The sequence below is a fragment of the Halyomorpha halys genome, unplaced genomic scaffold (genome assembly GCF_000696795.3).
Source record: "Halyomorpha halys isolate HHAL.00 unplaced genomic scaffold, Hhal_1.1 Scaffold505.1, whole genome shotgun sequence".
In the NCBI taxonomy this organism is placed as follows: Eukaryota; Metazoa; Arthropoda; class Insecta; order Hemiptera; family Pentatomidae; genus Halyomorpha; species Halyomorpha halys.
Genome location: NW_027114634.1, coordinates 658,038 through 677,432, shown reverse-complemented (window position 1 = coordinate 677,432; position 19,395 = coordinate 658,038). Strand labels below are relative to the sequence as shown.

Below are 19,395 nucleotides of genomic sequence, written 5' to 3'. Positions count from 1 at the left end.
CAGTTAAAAAAGGAAAATCGCAATAACTTCGCGAGTATTACAGTAAAAACCACTGAAGTCTCCTTTTTTATGAAGTCCTGTGTTGTGATGAAGTTCCAAACAACGCCAACATCAAGATCTTGATGTCGTCTTCAAACCCATCACTGAACTAAATATGATCAACTTCTATACACTGGCATTTCTTCTGGACTGGCCTCACCTTTATAGTATTATATTAAAAATAAAATAACTATATAAACATTTTAAAGAACGATAGTAAAATGTTAATTGATGAAACCTCCATTCATGTTACACAAGTTGTGGTTCAGGTTATAGCTTATTATAAAATTATGATAATAATAATATTTGAGCCTATCGGAAACACATTTAACTTTTTTTTTTTTAAAGTTAATAAAACTGTTCTTAATAGTTTTTAATATTATTATTTCAATTATTAATGTTTAGGCTTGTGCTGATAACAGCTTAATCAGTTGAGCAACTGTTGCCATTGGCAACTTAGTACTGTAATTGGAGGAGCGGTTTTCTTTGTGTTGAGTTAAATTAATAATGAAATATCACTTTTTAATACCTTTTATTTCTGCCTCATCCAAATCAATTCATTTATTTACCAGAGCTTCTTTTTCAAAAGTATCTTATATTCAAGGCCAGTCACCACGTAAAAATATTAGAGAATATTTTTATTACATTGACCACCAAGGAATGGTAAATACTTTCTTCAGATTAATATTCAACCAACATTTTAAAAGACCAATCATTTAAACAAATGTTTTAACTTTATTGTTTGTAGCTATTTTTAGATGATGCTAGAATGAAAAACTTCACTTCTTGCTTTAAAGGTATTTTCCTTTAATATAATTAATTAATGTTTCCTTAAGACATTGAATTTGTTATTTGAGAAATAATATATACAAATATTTCTCTGTACTTAGTTTAAAGAAATGCAACAATATTTACATCTATTTTCATTATAAATAGCTATGGGAGAGTCTATGCATTAGTATTAAGCAATGATGGGTTTTCAGTGATGGGCCAATCAGTTATATACCAAGTAGTCCAAAATAAATCAAGTTGGTCTCTTGACCATTCTTATTCTTATTTTTAATGTTTCTTGTTTTTATGATCACTTATAATTTGAAAGTTTTAACCCCAACTTAGAGCTTGATTATATCCAATGGTCCTAGAGTAAAAAATCCGAAATTAACAAAAGTTACATTGTTTACAGGTATATGATGGGTATAAACCCTACTTGTTTATTTAGTTGGTTAAAGTTGATGACTGTTGAAAATAAGAAAAACACAAAATCATTTTGTTAGCTTCAGAGGATCAATTAAGCTTCTACACAATTATTTGATTATTAATATAATTTGAATTCAAAAATCTTTTAAAATATTAAAGCCTTTTAAGAAAAAAAAATATGTGAATATATTTTTTGCATGATTAGTTTACACCAAGATTTAAAAAAAAAATTCACAAGATTAAAACATTGGCTCTGTAAGTGAACATTCTACAATAGTATTTGCATTTAATTATGTATAATTCTCTATTTAATTCTGTATTGAATATGATTACTGGAAACTCTCAACATTGCTTAATAGTAACACATAGACTTGTCCACTACTGTTTATAACGGAACTAGATGTAAATATTCTGGTATTTCTTTAAACAAATCTACTACAGAGAAATATTTAAAATATTCTGATCAGAATAGAACAAATATATAATGGTTTAAACCATTACCAACAAAAAATAGTGTGACTACTCCAAATTACCAGTGTTGGGCAGAAAGTAATTGCAATTATAGAGGTAGTAAGTAATAATTGTAATTATATATAAGTTTATAATTTGTGGACCACAACTAAACTAACAGCAGTTCATCAAGTAATTGTAATTTCATTTCTGCCATTTCATTTGATTAAAGAGCAGATGAAAATTAAAGTTAATTTCTGCACAACTCAAAAAGTATAAATTTTATTGGCAATCACTTAAAGTACTTGAATATCTCATATGTATGTATATATATACTCCAAATTGAACCAATATGTATTGGATTTAGTATCCTAGTTTTTTAAAAATATTTTACTCATATTACCATGAAAATATATCAAAACTATACATTATAATTGAAACTGCAATTATATCTGTTACTGTAATGTAACAACATTCCTGATACTCATTTGAAAGATAATTATATTTTCTTCTAGGCTAAACTTGAATCAGACCAATTGCTCTATCTTCACTTTTGGTGAAGATAGAGCAAAAAATTCTTGTATTGTACTTTCTCAGATATATTTATAAAATGTACACACACACAAATTTATCTGGGAATGTTTTAAGAGATATTTCCTACTATATTATTGCAATAAATATGAAGTAATAATGATGACCCTAACAGTAGTAGACCAACCCATGTATCATACAACTGTTCATTTAATTTTGCTACTCGTTGCTCAAATTGTATGACTGTAATTTACATGTGTTCTGTAGTTCAGAATATATATTATTTTTTTCAATATAGTGTTATCAGGAAAAAAAAATTAATTTCAATTCTATATTCCAGGATTTTAATTTATATCTTAACATTTTTATTTTTGAAACAAGATTGGAGATTGTAATTACTCATTACTTTATAAAACATTGAATCTTGTTAAATAATTCTGTATTATTCAATTTTACAGATAAAGACTTCTTAGTTTTCTTCTACAAAAGGATTCGTCTTAATAACACTTCTAGGTATGAATCTTCATTTCCTTATGTTTCCCTTTGTGGCAGAGAAAGAAATTATATTCGATGTGATGATGTTCCTATTGTATATACACATATTGTAAATAATGGTGATAAAGACTTGTTTTGCTATGGAAATGCTGGTGATCTTATGTATAACAATTTTTTGCCTGAAAAACTTTTCATGGATCCAGAAACTGGTAGAATGTACCATCCTTGTCATGAAACTGCTGGATCAATTGGTCTTGTCGCCTCTAAATTAGCTATTCAATTGAGTAAACTATTGAAGTTTGATAATGGTGAAGATAAACCTCCTACTCATTTTTATTGGAAAGATATTCTGTATAGCTTAGATACAGGCTGGTATTTTCTTGAAAAACAGCTGATTACTAAAAAAAGTTAATTATTTTAATTTGATAATAAGATAGAAGTTTGTTTTGATAAATATAAAAAATATTTTAAGCAGCAATAAGTAGATCATTTAAACAAATGTCTATATTCCTCTCCATTTATTAGTAGCAGACTGAGAAAAACCAAGCTTTTCTGTTATAAGGATTCAGTTATTTCTGTAATTTTATGTATTTAGGGTTGGAGTAGATTAGTTTACATTTCTTTTGTAACTGATTCCGCATAACTACACTAATGAGTAACAGAATGAGGAGAGGCTTCTTTAGTACTGCCATGTACTGAGTAATTTATATTAAATCTTTCATTGCAAAAACTTACTCATAGTTTTGTTTTTTAAATACTTTTGTAAAAATCAACATTTATTTTTAAAATGATATATTTTTTTATAATTAGATATATATGTAGTATCTAGTCCAGTCTCGTGAGACCATAATTTCATCATTAGTTATAATTCATTTAATACAATTTGTTATTCATTATATTATTAATTGATATTATACTCTTACAATTTTTATTATTTTTAAAATTAAAATTTTTTCTTTTCTAAAAGGTTATTTTTGTCTGCTTATGTTTATAAAATCTATAAACCGCTGTGTTTAAATTTTTCAAGAACGTACTTCACAGGAAATAATTTTTTTGTCTTTTTTAGGTCTACACAAAATACAAGTATACTACTTTAAAATCTATTTGTACCATTTCTTATTTTTTCTTACTACATCATTACTATAATTTACATTGACCTGTTTTCATAGGTAATAGTAATATACTTAAAATATGGTAACACTGGTTTTGTTGAGTTGTAGTACTTGATGTAATATTGAACCACAATGTCTCTCACATTGAGTAAGGGCTACTAATAAAAAAATACATTTCAAATGTCCCATTTGTTGGGTAGCAATGAAGAGGCATAAACTAGTAAGTCTAAACATCAAACCCAATTTAGAAAATTCCAATTTTTAATCTCACTACTAAGTTTTCCAGATGCCCCAGGAGCCACACTTCAATAGAGATAGGATATAGAATGTAAAATATAGACATTTAAATTGGTTACCAATAAAGTATATAAGCATAGGGACGTTAATATTTGAAAATAAATAATAGTTTTATATAGAATTAAAATAAGTAATAAAAATATGGCTTTCTCCAACTTTCCTCTAGCTTTGGCCCATATAGAATGTATTATTCTTGAAATATAGGAGTGAAGAAAAATATGTATGCATCATGGAGGAAGGAGTATAATGGAGAGGTTAAGGTACCAGATGAAGTGAAGCCAAAAAGGTCGGCCTTATGTGCCTTCTAGGGGCGTGGCAGAGGAGTATGAGTCAGTCACTGTCTCTCTTCTGTTTCAGTTTAGATTACAAGAGTGGACATTGCTATCCACCTCTTCCTTTCCTAGGCAAGGCTTTTATGGCCTCACTTTTGCTTTGAAGTAGAGTATGGTTATGCCACCCCTCTGGCGAAGGTCTGGGAGGAAGGAGTATAATGAAGGGGGTAAGCTGGTAGAAATAGTGAAGCCAAAGCCTTATGTGGCTTCCCAAGGATGTAGCAGAGGAGTAGGAGCCGAAGGCTGCCTTATGTGTTAGTTTAGAATTCAACCTCATCATAAACCTTACTGTTAAAAAAAAAAGGTCATAGAATGAACGAAATTAGTGGCAAAACAAGTACTTGCTCTACAAGGCTCGACTGGAAAGGATTAAAGTCCAGTGTTGAAGCAACTCTTCCAATGGTTACACCATCACGATGTCGGTAGAGGTAGATGCAGCAGTGGAGGCCATCACCACTATCCATGGCACAGCCAACATGACCATTCCCATGTTCACACCACAGCGAAACTCCATCAGGAGAAGCCGCCGAAGCACATTCTTCGGTCAGCGAAACAATCTACACAACATCTAGAGCACCTATGACTACGGCTTTAAACCGGATAGCTAGCTTCATGGAGGACTGGAAGATCTCGCTATGGTATTACCAGTTATTGAGGACCCACAGCAACCATCATCGTCCTGGCTGATGAGCAAAGAGTAACTAACTGTTAACTAAAGAAAACTTGTAATGGGAAAAAAATCTGGTAAGATTGACTCACATGGAATACAGCAAATTAAAACAGTAAAGGAAGGTTATCCAACATGGAGGTGTAGTCACAGTTGTATGGAAGTTGCTGAGGTTGCTCCAACTCACCCTCCATAGCTCAAGACTCCAATTGATGTGCGACTTGACAAAAGATCCAGTAGGGAGGCTCTTCGTGAATACATCAGCAAGCTGATGATTACTGGGCACATGCTGCAGCTCAAACTCATTGTTAATCCACTTCTCACGTACAAAGTGAAAACACACTTCAATGTGTTTTGTGCGGCTATGAAATTCTGGATTCTGTATCATCCGTATGGTACTTTGGTTGTCAACCAACAACTGTGGAATGTCATGTAGAGTTGTCAACAGTCGCTGAAGCCATACCATCTCCTTGGTACCCTCATACGCTGCAATATACTCTGCTTCTGTAGTGCTTAAAGCAGTAACTGGCTGTTTACCACTCAACCAACTTACAGCACCAGTTCCACTCGTCATCAAAACTCCACTTCTTGATCGTCGAGACAAGTTGTCATTTGCAAAGTCTGAGTCCGAAAAAGTCTGATTTATAAAACAGCCCATACTCCCTGGTGCCATTCAGATACTTGAAGATTCTCTTGACAGCTTGCCAATCAGATTTCTTTGGACAGTCTAGAACCTCCGAAACTGTGCATGTGCTGACAATTCTGGGCGAGTAGTCATGGCCAAGTTAGAGCAGGCTGCCAACAGCCTAGCGATATGGAACACTCTTTTCCAAAGGTGAATCCTCAACTTCTTCAGAACGCTTCTCAGAGGGTGTAGAAACTAGGTTTGAATCAATCATATTGTATCTTGAAAAGATATTCTTTGTGTATGCTTCCTGATGCACAAAAATGCCATCTTTCTTTCTCTTAATCTGCCTCCCCAGGAAGCTACCCAAAGATCTAGTGGTGATCTGGAATTCCTTAGTCAAGTCTGAGAGAAATTGGTCAATTGCCTTTCGATCTCCAACTAGAATTCCATCAACATAGATGGCAACCATGAGCCTACACCCATTTCCACACTCCTTGACAAAAAGACAAGGGTCAGCATTGCTAGCCCTAAAACCACGTGATTTTATGAACTGTGCAAAGCGGTGATTTCAGCATCTTGGCGACTGTTTCAACCCATATAAGCTGCGATTTAGTCGGCAGACTCGTCCACTTCCATCATCAAAGCCAGAAGGTTGATGCATGTAGACCTCCTCAGTCAAAATCCTGTACAAAAATGCTGTCTGTATGTCAAATTGTCCAAGTTCATATTTCTCAAGAGCTGCAACATTCCAAAGAGTTCTCACTGTTTCAAAACGAGCAACAGGACTGCATGACTGCTAAAAATCAACTCCTTGCTTCTGTGCATAACCCTTAGCTACTAATCGCGCCTTGTATCGTTCAGCTTCACCATTAGGTTTTCTTTTCACCTTCAACACCCATCGGTTGGCTATCACCTTCTTCCCTTCAGGCAGTTCCACTAACTCCCACGTGTCATTTTCAGCAAGTGAACTCAATTCCTCTTCCATGGCATGTTTCCACAAGTCACATTCTGATTATTGGAGAGCTTCACCAACACTCATGTCCTGTTCTGCGATTAGAACATAATTATTTGACAAGTATGAAGGAAGTCGTTTCTCCCTAGTGCCACAACGAGGTGCCTGTACCATAAGGATGTTGGGGGTTGTATTATCCAATTAGTTAGAGAAAGTTCCTGCAGGAGTCCAGAAGTGTCCAATATTTTCATCTCCAGACAATTTTACCAAATGCAGAATCTGAGACTCTCTACCAAAAATGATATCTCGAGCCAAAACGATGGAATCTTTGGCAATATTCAATAGGCGAAAGCCATTATGATGTTCAGTGTAACCAACAAAAAGGCAAGGTTCACTCTTTTTGTCTATCTTTCTACTTCTGCATTTGGGAACATGGGCAAAACATTTTGTCCCAAAAATTTTTAAATTGTCAATTTTGGGTGCTACACATGTGTCCACAGCTCGATCGAAGATTTTTCTTGACCAATTGGTCCAGTTCTGTTGAGAACAATCACAGCTGTGTAGACAGCTTCAGCCCACAACTTTACAGGCAAATTCTTGGAATCTATCATAGAATGTGCAGCTTCAACAAGCACAAGCGTTCTATTCTCACGCTCAGATGCACCATTTTGCTGAGGTGAGTAAGGAATAGTTTGTCTAAGTGATATTCCATTCTCCTCCAGTAGTTTTTGAACACCTCCATTAATAAATTCCCCACCATTGTCACAGAAAAATTCCCTGATGGTGTGTCCAGCTGCTTTGGATTCATTAATAAACATTGACAAGCAGTTTGTAACATCTGATTTATTCTTTAAGAAGTCTCACAGCATGCTTGGGAATGTGAAATTTCATATCAAGGACATTCAAGCCATTAGAAGATTTCTGCCCAGTCAATCATACAGAACTTTTCTTAGAAAGTGTACAACCAAGTTTATTGGCAAAGAATTTGCAACCTCTATACAGAGCTCGCCTGACAGAAAAAAGATTGCAGCTCACATCAGGTACAAAACAAACATTCTTCAGATGAATTTATTCCCATTTTTCACCAACTCTTATTTCAACTAGAATATCACCATGTCCATATGCCTTAATCAGGTCATGATTCCCCACTTGAATGAACATAGGTTATTTGTAGGAAACAAAATAGTCCTTGGAGCTAGTCATATGTTGAGTCGCACCCAGTATCAGCAACCCACTGATCACCACCCAAACCAAGTATGTGATGGCAAATGAAGGCATGCCCTTGGGTGCTCAAGGATTCTGTGCCTCTATCCTCTGTCTCCCTCTTGATTTTAGTAGGACAATTCCTGGCCATATGATTTTCCCCTTTACATTTGTAACAAATTAAAATGGAGCTTTTTGTCTTTGAAGCTAGTTGATTTTTGCCTCCAACAGCTACTTTCTTCTTATAAGGTTCTTGGGCTATAAGTGCATGGTCAACCTTACTATCTTTTCCAGGAAGCCTCTCAATTAAACTATTAACAGTTCTATCCTGAATAGGTACACTCTCCCGAACACTTCTAAACTCAAAGTAAGGAGGGGGAAGAGTAGATATAATTCAACCCATCAAAATAAGTTCAGGGAGTTCAGACTGTGACAGGGTTTTTAATTCAACATTCAATTCATTGAATTCACGCTGACGTCGCGCCACATGGTTCACAACATTATCAGAACTCATCACTTCATGAGAGAAAAACGATTCTAGTAGTCTATTGACTCTTTGGCTAGAACTCTGCTCATAAGTAGACACCAACTTATCCCACACACTCTTGGCAGTGACAGAGGAAGACGTGAGCTCTTCATTTACTGCATTCAAAGTGCTGATCAAAATTAACTGAGCAAGAGAGTTTTTAGTCTCAAAATTGTCTTTACTAGAACCATCAGCATTTAGAGCCAACTTACCTGAAACAACATCCAGTATCTTATGATGTTTGAGAACCAGAGTGATCTGTCTTTTCCATATACTCCAATTGTTCTGACCTTGAAGTTTTTCCACTTACGCTTTGCGGCCGCACTTCCATTGTTACGTCGGTATCAGTTCGATCTCAAAGGAAACGAAAATCACGATCGATTACACACGATAGCCCGACCACAAAAAAAAAAAAACGAAGTCACACGATTTTACCATCAAGTTCGAAAAAAAAAAAAAACCCTCAATCACTTAACTCGCAGTGGAAGCGTGCTGGGCCCATAACCTGATGAGGAAAGAGTAAATAAGCAGTAAATAACTGTTAACTAAACGATAATTGTAATAAGAAAAATCTGGTAAGATTGGCAAACATGAAATACAGAAAATTAAGACAGTAAAGGAAGGTTATCGAACAAGGAGGTGTTGTCACAGTTGTATGGGAATTGCTGAGGAAAGAGTAAATAAGCAGTAAATAACTGTTAACTAAACGATAATTGTAATAAGAATAAATCTGCTAAGATTGGCACACATGAAATACGGAAAATTAAAACAGTAAAGGAAGGTTATCCAACATGGAGGTGATGTCACAGTGGTATGGGAGTTGCTGAGGTTGCTCCAACACTAGCGACGATTTGCTGATAGCTGGGAAATAGGCTGAACACTTGGCAACAAGCTATGCGGTGCGGGATGTTGAGCGGACGACTAGAGCTCCTCCATCACCGAGTCACAACGAGAAACCGATCTCTACTTTCATCAGCTCGAGTCGTTACTATGGCATACCAAAGGAAGCAGGGCATCCGGAGAGGGTGGTATTCCGTATGTACTGATGAAGATGATACCGAGGAGAAGTAAAAAAGCATTTCTTCTCAACATCTTCAATACTTGCCTATGGATGTCTTACTTTCCCACCGTCTAGAAGAGAGCAATTGTAGTTGTTGGCTGGGGCTTTAGGGCGTAAAACCCTGAGGTCATCAACGCTCATGTTTCGCACTTTATAATTCTATTTCAAGATTTGATAATCTTTAAATAATTACGAAAAAAAATTAAATAATTATTTATTTTAGAATTATTTAGTACGTATAACAAACTTTCGGGTTTAAATCTTATTCAAAAGGCCATTCCTTTTTAAGAAAACCAAAACCATTTCCACATTCTTCTGGTGATCATTCAGAGCATACGATACACTCGGTCCTACTCCTAATCTATTTAAGTTCATGAAATAGTAATGTAAATCTTCAAATATGTGACTGACCGTAAGTACACCGTTGCAGTATTGACATTTTGGCGGTGGTTGCTTATTGATCAGAAATGTATGAGTTAAATTCGTATAACCTATTCTTAATCTGGCAATATCCTCTCTGCGATTGGAACGGTTTGATGTGGTCAATGGTTTAATTTTTTTTTTTTTAATAGTTTTTAATTTGCTTGGCGGGCTTTCAATCCACATGGCTTGCCAACTATAACAAGCTGATATTTCATTTTTCATCGGAAGTCTTATTTCTTGGGGTGTCAAAATGGCCGCGCCCTGACCTTGAAGAGCAAGTGCTTGTTTAGCTGCAATGTCTGCCAGTTCATTTCCAGCGATCCCCACGTAACCCTGCACCCTTATAAAGAAAAACGTTTTCCCCAAGTTTTCGAGCATGTTGGTATAATTGTGAATTTTTATGATTGCCGGGTGTTTCGGGTAAATGTTCTTCATGGCTTTTAATGAACTTGAAGAGTCGGTAATGATAACTATTGCATGTAATTCAGATGTATATAAACTGCATAATTTATGCAGTTTTATTGGTTGAGTTATTTGTGATGAAAGAGGATGCTGTAGATTCGTCAGATTTTGATCTATCAGTACATATCAAAAAAAGGATCTGGAATATTTTGACAAATACGTGAGAACCTAATTCTATATTCAGTAGCATCGTAGTTCGAGCAATTGTAGTTCCTCTACTCAAGCCCGAGAAGAAAGGTGATCTGACCGACCGCTATCGATGGACGACTTCGGCATTTACGACTCCAGCGTCAATGCTAAAACGGCTTTCACCCGTGCTCAAGGCGCCGCACTACCATCAGTGATGCTCTCAAGCTGATTGGGATTAGGGTGAACCGTGCTAAGACGGGCGCCATCGTGATGTTCCAGAAGGGAAAAAAATCATTGTCTACCCGCTTCAAGGTTGAATAGCAAATCTCCACCTCCATCTCCTACATGGGTGTCATACTAGATATGTACCTCACCTCATCTAGTCATGTCCGGGAGAGGCTCAAGCTAGCTTGCGAGACCTACGGGCTGCACCACCTGCTGTCCCTGCAGCTCTATCCTAGGCTGAAGCTGCGAATCTACAAGGTGATCATTAGACCAACACTGCTCTATGGTGCACCTCTACAAAACCATACTTCGAAAACTGCACAGCTTTCAGAACTCCGTCCTTCGGCGAATAATTGGAGTCACAACCCTTCAGAGGGTCAGGAACAGTTCCATCCATGACGGGCTCCAGCTTCCCTCTGTGCCGATGTACATAGTCGGGAGTCATATAAAGTTCATTAATGGGCTGAAGGCCTGTGGCAACCCACTCTTAGCGAAATCACTCCTCCGCCAAGACCTGGGAGGTAGAAATGCACTTTCCGCTTTGTTGATGTACTCGCCGAGGGAAGGGGTTATGGCTCATTCCTAATATAATAATATAAATAAAAACTACCCGCAGAGGGATCCCTTCCCACTCAATAAAGTAAGTAAAGCATGCAAAGCGCAATTGTTACTGTGTTAGTGTGATTTAAATTACCATTATGCTATTCTAAGAAAAATATTATTTGACACTATTTGTTTCAGTAAACTATTATTTTCCATCAATCTTTTGAAATAAATACTCTAAATGATTTCTGTAGTTTCTGTTATAAACCGATGTACATGTGTTGCTGCCAACATATGGTCCAATAATTGATTATGTGGACATATGGTTTTTATTTTGTTAAAAAACAAAACAACTACTCTCGGATGTTAGTATTTATACGGCTAATGAACAAATAACATCTTAACATCTCAATGTGTACACATAATCGTATCAAGTGTCCTCTCATTACGCACTCGTAGTAACCATTCTATCTCCGTTGTCTTAATCATTTGCGTCACGGCAGGCGGACTATGTCGGCCCATCCTTCAGGAGGACAAGGCGAGGAGACGTACCTGTTTTCTTAATCTACCTTCACGAGGACATAACCAACCCACAGCAGGGGTCAATCACCCACGGTGACATAAGGAAATTTTTTTCTCTTTTCTTCAACCTTAATTTAATTTTTGTAACAGTTTTAAGTTGGATTAAGTTCCTTTTTTCTATTTTTCTCATTTTTATATTTTGTTTGACAGTTTATTTTGTTCAATTAGTCAAAATAGAATAACAAAATTCGGCAGTTCATTTCTTTTATTTTCAGTTTTGTTCACGGATGGGCTAACAAAGGTTCGTTTCTTATTGAACCGATACCCGCCGTTCAACATGATTTGATGAGAACATCCATGGAATAGAACTCTGATTACAAATAACAAAAATATAATGGGTTTTAAATTATCGAATGCTAGTGTAAAAATCGTCGACATATTTAAGAGAGAAAGGCCATCCCATATTATCATGAAAACGAACCTTTAAAAGAATCTTCATGGGTGATAATGGTAGAATGAAAACAAAAAAAAAAAATCGTAGATACAATAAATTTTATTATTCCGATAATATTTGACTCAACCTTCCTGCATTTCAAAGAGTTTTGCTGCGCTCATTTCATCTAACATATTTCGAAATGTTTCGATACAAACCATATCTTTTTCAGCATTATTTTCGTCTCTAGTGAGAGCTTCCTTCCACATCAGTTCAAAAAGCTCATCAGGTATAGTAACTCCAACTCTCTTCCACAAATCCTTCATATAATCTTTGGATTTCAACTATAAAAAGTCCGAGTTACTAATGGTGTTAATAATATTCAATTAGTTGATATATTGTCATCTTATATATTTATTCATGGTAATGTACGTTATTACAACATAATGATAAAAGTACGAAAGCTACCCCTCACACTGGAGGCTGGATTTGGAAGCAAACCATACAATTTTAGTTCCTAAATAACAAACCAAAAATTATAATTCAACTTTCTGGAGTGAAACCAAATCATAATCCACAAAAAAGTATTTACCTTAAAACATAGGTAATCACCTACCTAATAAACATTTTCAGAAAAAAATAGATGGAAAATGCAATGTTCATAGAAGAATATTTTCTTTACAGGGTGTAAAGGGAAAAAATATTGATAAAGGCAGACTGTCCTATGCACTTATAGATAGTTTTTATTTATCTAGCTTGCTCGTGGTCCGGAATCAAATTCCATCGTCCAGGACCCTGTTTCATAATAAAGTATAAACTAATACTATTAGTCTTGTCGATTTAACTTACTTACGATAAACTGTACTTTAGTGCTTTTTAACTCCAGTAAGATCACTAATAGTCCTCCTTATTATGAAAAAAATAAGTACCACGTTGTTTCTATACTTGTATTGTGAAGTATTACTTTTAGCTTTCAATATGAAACAGGGCCCTGGTGTGTCAATTAGGTTTTAAGGTAGTAGTGGCCAGCGGGAGAACTGACTGAATTGATTTTTTGGACTGAAGTATCGGGTTCGACCTCAACTCTTGTATTAGATGTTCCAGCTCGTAAATTTCTTGATGACCTTAACTACGAAGCCTGAATAAGTTTGGAAATGACCCTTTCTGCCACATTTATTTTTAGTAACATTCCCAGCGGGCGATATTCATAACGGTATCAACACTGGAGTATTTATTTTTCACGATCTTCTCTATAGATTGATTCTGGTTGATCAGCCTTCACCGTTCCCGAACCCTCCTCCTTATTATTTTGTCCAATATGAGTGGTTTTCCTAAGTATCTTGTTAAACTTGAAGTTGTTTCGGACTTTAACTTTCTGCTCGCTTGCTCCTTCCTTCAATACTAACGTATCGGATCTCAGTTTCATATTTGTTACAGCAAGATCCAGCAACGAAATGATTCTATTTCGGTCTTCCTACACTTGGCCTTAAACACAATGTAAATTAAGTTCTTTTAGTCTGTGTAAATGTAATGGTGTTTTTATTTTCTTGATGATAACCTTTTAAAAATCCATTCTGAAAAAAAATATATAACAGATCGAAAAAGCTTTTAATAACTACATTCAATGATATATTATCAGTAGGTATTTGGAACCCATTATCTTTTTTTACAGATTATTTTGACCTTTAAGCTAAAAGAAGAGTTTGGACAGTACATCCTGTCCCTCAAGGGCTTTGACCAAGTAGTCTGATGAATGATGAAAGGTGAAGCTATTTATACTCTCCTTTACACTTTGAGGTAAGCATCTTCCTGAGGTACTTCGTATGCTCTTCTTCGCAAGCATATGTTTATGACATTTAAAAACATACTAATTTATAGGCTGGTACTGATTGACTACAGTATAGATTATTGGACATGTGTTAAATTCCAAAAATAAATTTAAATTTATTTAAATAGTCCTTTTAAAGTAGCAAGGTCTTGGGGATGGATTTAGTTTAAATCTTGTAGGATGGTGGATTTAGTTTCCCTCCTGATGAAGGTATATGGTTATAGGAGCCACTAGTCAATAATTTTTTAGGTATTTACAATTGAAGATACAATTCACTCGTTAAATTCAGTTCTGTATCAAACGATTAATGGGTTTAGCAGCAACCGATTATAAACAATAAATGCTTTTATTGTTTTGTAATAAATATTGTTCCGTACATATACAAATGGTAATGACAAAACTCTTATAAGGTCTCTAAGGTCATTAAAGACATTTCATTTCCAATTTATTTAAACTCCTTTATGTGTCTTTATATGTAATAATAGACATAAAATAACGAAAAAGAAAACTTTTCAATTACAATATCTAAAAATTTATTGAGTAGTGGCCCCTATAATGAATGTATATTCATCAACAGAGAAACTAAATCTGTGACCCCAAGACCTTGCACTCGCCTGTTAAGTAATAAACTTAGTTTAGAAGACTTAAATTATAGCAATTTAAACTAAACTTATTTTATTATTTATCCTGCTTCATTACATTAAAAATACTCCGTGAAGATGATTTTTCAGAATGTTTAGTGTTCATTCAGAATTATCAAATATATTTATGTGAGTTACCTCCATGAAGTCTCGAGGATGAAGACCATACGAAGTGAAGATTGATGGTCTAATGCAAGAATCCACTCCGTTCTCATCAAGAAGAAGTTCTGTTTCTCCTCTGCATTCTCCATCTTGTGGTTTATTTCTGTCTGTTCTAAGGGTTGGTATACCAGCAGCAGGGACGGTTTCTACAAATAATACAATGAGAAACACAAAAAGTGGCCACCCTTAAAAAAATTAATTGTTTGTTTTAGAAACGGAACCTACAATTATCGATATTTACATTTTTTACTTAATCTATTTTCTGAAGGTAGTTCTACATAATACTTGTTCTATTTATAAATTATAAATTCACTGTTCTATATGTATGAAGACGTTTGTGAAATTGATCGTTAATTTTGGAAAGGTCGTAAGTCCTTCCTATTGATTAGAGGTTCCAGTAGAAGGCGCGGGGATAGAGTTCTAGGCCCTGTTTCTTAATGAAAGCTAATAAATACAAGTACAGAAACAACGTGGTAATAATACTAATAATAATTTTTTTCATATTAGGGATGATTATTAGTGATGTTACAGGAGTTAAAAACTACAAGTTACTATTTTACAAGTCAGTGTAATTGTGTTAAGTTAAATCTACAATACTAATAGTATTAGTTTATGCTTTATTATGAAATAGGGCCCAGGTGAACAAAAATTCTTTTCTTGAAGATTGTTATCTATTACATATGAAACAAGAGCTTTTTGATGTGTCCTTCAATAATCATGTGTCTTTTATTAAAAAATAAATTGAATTTCAAAGTTAAAGGTATATTTATTTAGGACTATTTACACCGTATTTATGTTTCAGCCAGTGGTCATTTAAAACTATAGGGAAAACAACGAATTTTATAGGAACTAAAAATGTCTAATTTAGTTATAAACACTATTTTAATGGAGGTAAATTTTAAACTCCAGCGTTGTAGATGTGAATCAAGAGAAACATGTAAATAATTTTGACTAACTTCTTAGGGACGTGTTTGGCCGATTTTTAACGATTTAAACGTTTTTGGGTTTAAGACTAGTTCACTTTAAAGTTTCATCAAAATCGATGGGATCCTCTCCTGTCTTCGTGAGTATGTAACGTATCTATTTTCTACTTACGATAATCCTTTAACATCATGTGATCTTTAGATAGTGCTTGATAAGTAGTTTGATAACATTTATATTCATCTGGAATATCTGTAACATATTTTAATTTTCTTACTTTTCAACATTAATTGACCAGTACTTAAATAAATATACAAAATGTCCTTATATTGTCTTTTTGCATATTAAAGTGGTAAGATAGCTACCGCTGCTTGAAGATGTCTCTTCTTTTTTTTAATAAAAAAAAGAAATGTTACTAAATATAATGCCAAAGCTAAACACTTTTGATGTTTAAGTAAATAATAAATAGTGAACAATCAGTCTAAGAGTATCACTCCTGCAGTAAACATCACTCGTGCTTCTCTTTCTCTCTTCAACTAGCAGCTACCGAAAATTCCATAAAAATCTATATAAATTATTAGGTTAATCTTGGTGAAATATTGTGTTTCATTTCATGAAACATCGTGGCCCTAGACAATGTAATTATCAGATTAAAGTTACTAGAAAACATTGAATATTGAAGAAATCGGTTGCTCAGTACAAGAGTAGTGGGGATTAGTTTAACAGAAGGCTTGATTCAACAGTTGCTCTTGTAAACAAACAATCTGGTACGTGTTTTTATTTTTATTTGCCTCCTTCTAGTCCTTTAAACTCCATTCATTTTTATTTATTTATTTTTTTAAATTTTATTCATTTATTAATCTACAAGATGGTTATTTGTAAGACCTGCAATAAAGCTATTTCGAGACCACGAAAAAATGAAAATTTCATGCTTCACTTGTCATAGTATATATCACAATAAATGCATCAAACTTAATAGCTCTGAACCAGATATTCATAAAGAAATGGAAGTGTGCTGAGTGTGAATTAGTGTCTGGCATGTTGAAAGGAAATGAGCCTGGCACCATGATTAATTTCTTAAGGGGGCTTATCGAGGAGGTTAGAGAAATGCTCCAGGGCATCGATGAGCTCAAAGATGTAAAGGAAACTCTTCAGAAGCAATCGGAGCTTTCTTTCGAAAAATTTAGATCGGCTAGAGAAGATTGAAACCCTCCTGGAGTAGCAAAAGAATAAAATCGAAGAATTGTCCTTAGAAAATAACGATCTTAATGCTAAAATGGGTGGCCTTGAGGTTAGAATTAATCAGGTGGATCATATTATATCATAGAATTGATCACCTAAATGATACTGTAGAGATTAGTGGAATGCCCGAGAAGCAGGGAGAGACCGTAGTGTGAATGGTTCTCAGTATTGGTGCACGCCTGGGCGTGAAGCTGTGTTCGGATGATAGGGACCACGCGGTAAGTCTCAGGTCTAAACAGGTAAGAGCGCCAGGCCCTAATATAGTGAGATTCGTCCGTCAAACAAACGGTCCTGGACTATGGATTTTGATTCCGGACCATGAGCAAGCTAGATAAATAAAAATTATCGGCCAAGTGCATAGGACAGCCTGGCTTTATCACTATATTTTCCTCAAATCGTCAGCCTGAGTATCGCAGTGGAAATAAAGGCTCGTGGGGCACAACTTCCACACCGTGCACAAGAAAGGCGTCGAGAACGCAATGGCCGATTGGTTATCGTGAGACCTAGTAGTAAACGCGATCGAGGACGAGGAAGCGCTTGTCGAACCGTTTGCGCTAAGTTATTTACTTTCGGAATCTCGAACCATACGAAGCCATTCCGCGCGCGGTAATAGCTTATAACAACACAATCCAGAGATAGTGTTCGGACAAAGTCGTCGCGATAGGGTAGACCTTATCACAACTAATAATAACGATCTCAGAGCGAAACTTCATCAAAAATGGGAGCAGCACCTGAGACGGGCGAAAGTACGGGAAAAGTTGATAAGAAAATTACCGTTCCACTGTCTAAAACGGATTCACTAGCATTGGGTACAATCCTATATAGTCGATTGAGAACCACCCGCAACAATATTGAATTATTACCATTGGGGAACACATTTTGTTTACACGCACAGTTCATCTTGAAAAACTGGGAGTACCTCTGCTGGCTGAAGAAAGACCATGGGACATAGAGGAAATAATTAATGAGAAGAAGAAGCAAATTATTTGGAAGACGAAAACCACCGGAATGACCAAAATTAAATATAGTGAGTACGGGAGAAGTAAAATAACGACGATCTGGTCGCAACCAGGCGTGAAGAATGATCAGATCTATAGAATGTTGAATAATGCTTCGAAGCCTGGAGAAAAGCATCACCTGTATGTTGGCAATGAAAAAGATCAAGCGGCTATGACGTAATGAACAGATTGGAATGGACAGGACATTCATCCGTTGCAAACTGATGGTGGAAACCCTTCTGGGAAGAAGAACAACAACGAGAAGTCACCTTAGCGTATCATCAGGGAAAGACAAATCATCAGGGAATCCATGAGACTACGCAAGCGTTAAAGAGAAGATACTTTTGTGGGGAATGAGGAAGACTATATCAGAGATTGTAGGAAGCTCCGAGGTTTGTCTATGCACTAAATGCGATACACATCCGCCTGAAGGAAGTCCGGAGTAGACATCTACCACAGATGCACCACTCAAAGATTTACAAATCGACACATTTACATGGAAGGGGTACAAATGGGTGACCATGATTGACCTCTTCAGTAAGGCGGCTTAAATGAAGGGCTTAATGATGGGTCAGAAATGAAGCGCTTGGATGTGATATGGCACCTCAACACACCAGGGCCCTGTTTCATAATGAAAGCTAATAGTATTAGTTTATAGTACAAGTGCAGAAAGTAGTGTGGTTATAATGCTAATACTTATTTTTTCATGATAGGGATGACTATTAATGATATTACAGGAATTAAAAAATACTAAAGTACAAGTTACTATTGTACAAGTCTGTGTAATTGAATTAAGATAAATCCACAAGACTAATAGTATTAGTTTGTACTTTATTATGAAACAGGGCCCAGGACACCCTAAAATTAGAGGAGGCGTAGAGCGGCTTCACGGAACGCAGAGCAATCCCCTTCGATTGTGCCAAATAGACCAAAGTCGTGGCAAGTCCCACTAACCGAAACACTTGCGCAAGAGTAATCCGGGAGTGTCTTCATCTCAACTTATCTGTTGTGTTGTGTTTCTTAAGTGGTGATTTAATTTATCTTTGATTATGGCGAGGTACTGAATAAATTACGTTGCATTTTTTTTTTAATTGTATAAATTCATAATTTCTTTTGTTTTGTTTATTGTATATACCTTATTGTAAATAGTTATTGTTGTTGTATTTTATATTAATTTATTGTATAGTTGAAGTTTACGAGGATTGTTCGTAAACTGGTGGGGGGGGGGAGTTACAGCCTTAGTCAGCTGTTACTTCGATATCAGCTGACTGAGGAGAATAGCTGATTGACAGTATATAAAGAGATGTACCGAACCCAATAAAGCCAGCATGTTCAAGCGTGTTAGATCTTATTCCTTCTTCTCTTTTTTGACATTTT

General features: G+C 35.4%; 2 protein-coding genes across 5 annotated transcripts in view; one reads left to right on the top strand and one right to left on the bottom strand.

The window, feature by feature from the left end:
- The first annotated feature begins 460 nt into the window (after positions 1 to 460).
- LOC106683670 (UPF0598 protein CG30010) lies at positions 461 to 3,678 on the top strand. Its single transcript, XM_014425285.3, has 3 exons — positions 461 to 702; positions 788 to 836; positions 2,676 to 3,678. The coding sequence occupies exons 1-3, from the start codon at positions 547 to 549 to the stop codon at positions 3,122 to 3,124; spliced, it is 654 nt and encodes a 217-aa protein (XP_014280771.1). The 5' UTR covers positions 461 to 546; the 3' UTR covers positions 3,125 to 3,678.
- An 8,650-nt stretch (positions 3,679 to 12,328) lies between these two features.
- LOC106683675 (EF-hand domain-containing family member B) overlaps positions 12,329 to 19,395 on the bottom strand; it is a 41,406-nt gene continuing 34,339 nt past the window's right edge. For all 4 annotated transcript variants that reach the window (XM_067051780.1, XM_067051781.1, XM_067051779.1 and 1 more), the window contains 3 exons: positions 15,953 to 16,030; positions 14,834 to 15,003; positions 12,329 to 12,570 (listed from right to left, as the gene is read on the bottom strand). In XM_067051780.1, coding sequence (XP_066907881.1) covers positions 12,370 to 12,570; positions 14,834 to 15,003; positions 15,953 to 16,030 — 449 coding nt within the window. In that variant the 3' untranslated portion in view covers positions 12,329 to 12,369. The remainder of the gene's footprint in view (positions 12,571 to 14,833; positions 15,004 to 15,952; positions 16,031 to 19,395) is intronic.

Coding starts and splice junctions, on each gene's coding strand:
- LOC106683670 (XM_014425285.3), top strand. CDS start 547: ATGAAATATCACTTTTTAATACCTTTTATTTCTGCCTCATCCAAATCA. Junction 703..787: donor ACATTGACCACCAAGGAATG/GTAAATACTTTC, acceptor TATTGTTTGTAG/CTATTTTTAGATGATGCTAG. Junction 837..2,675: donor CTTCACTTCTTGCTTTAAAG/GTATTTTCCTTT, acceptor TCAATTTTACAG/ATAAAGACTTCTTAGTTTTC.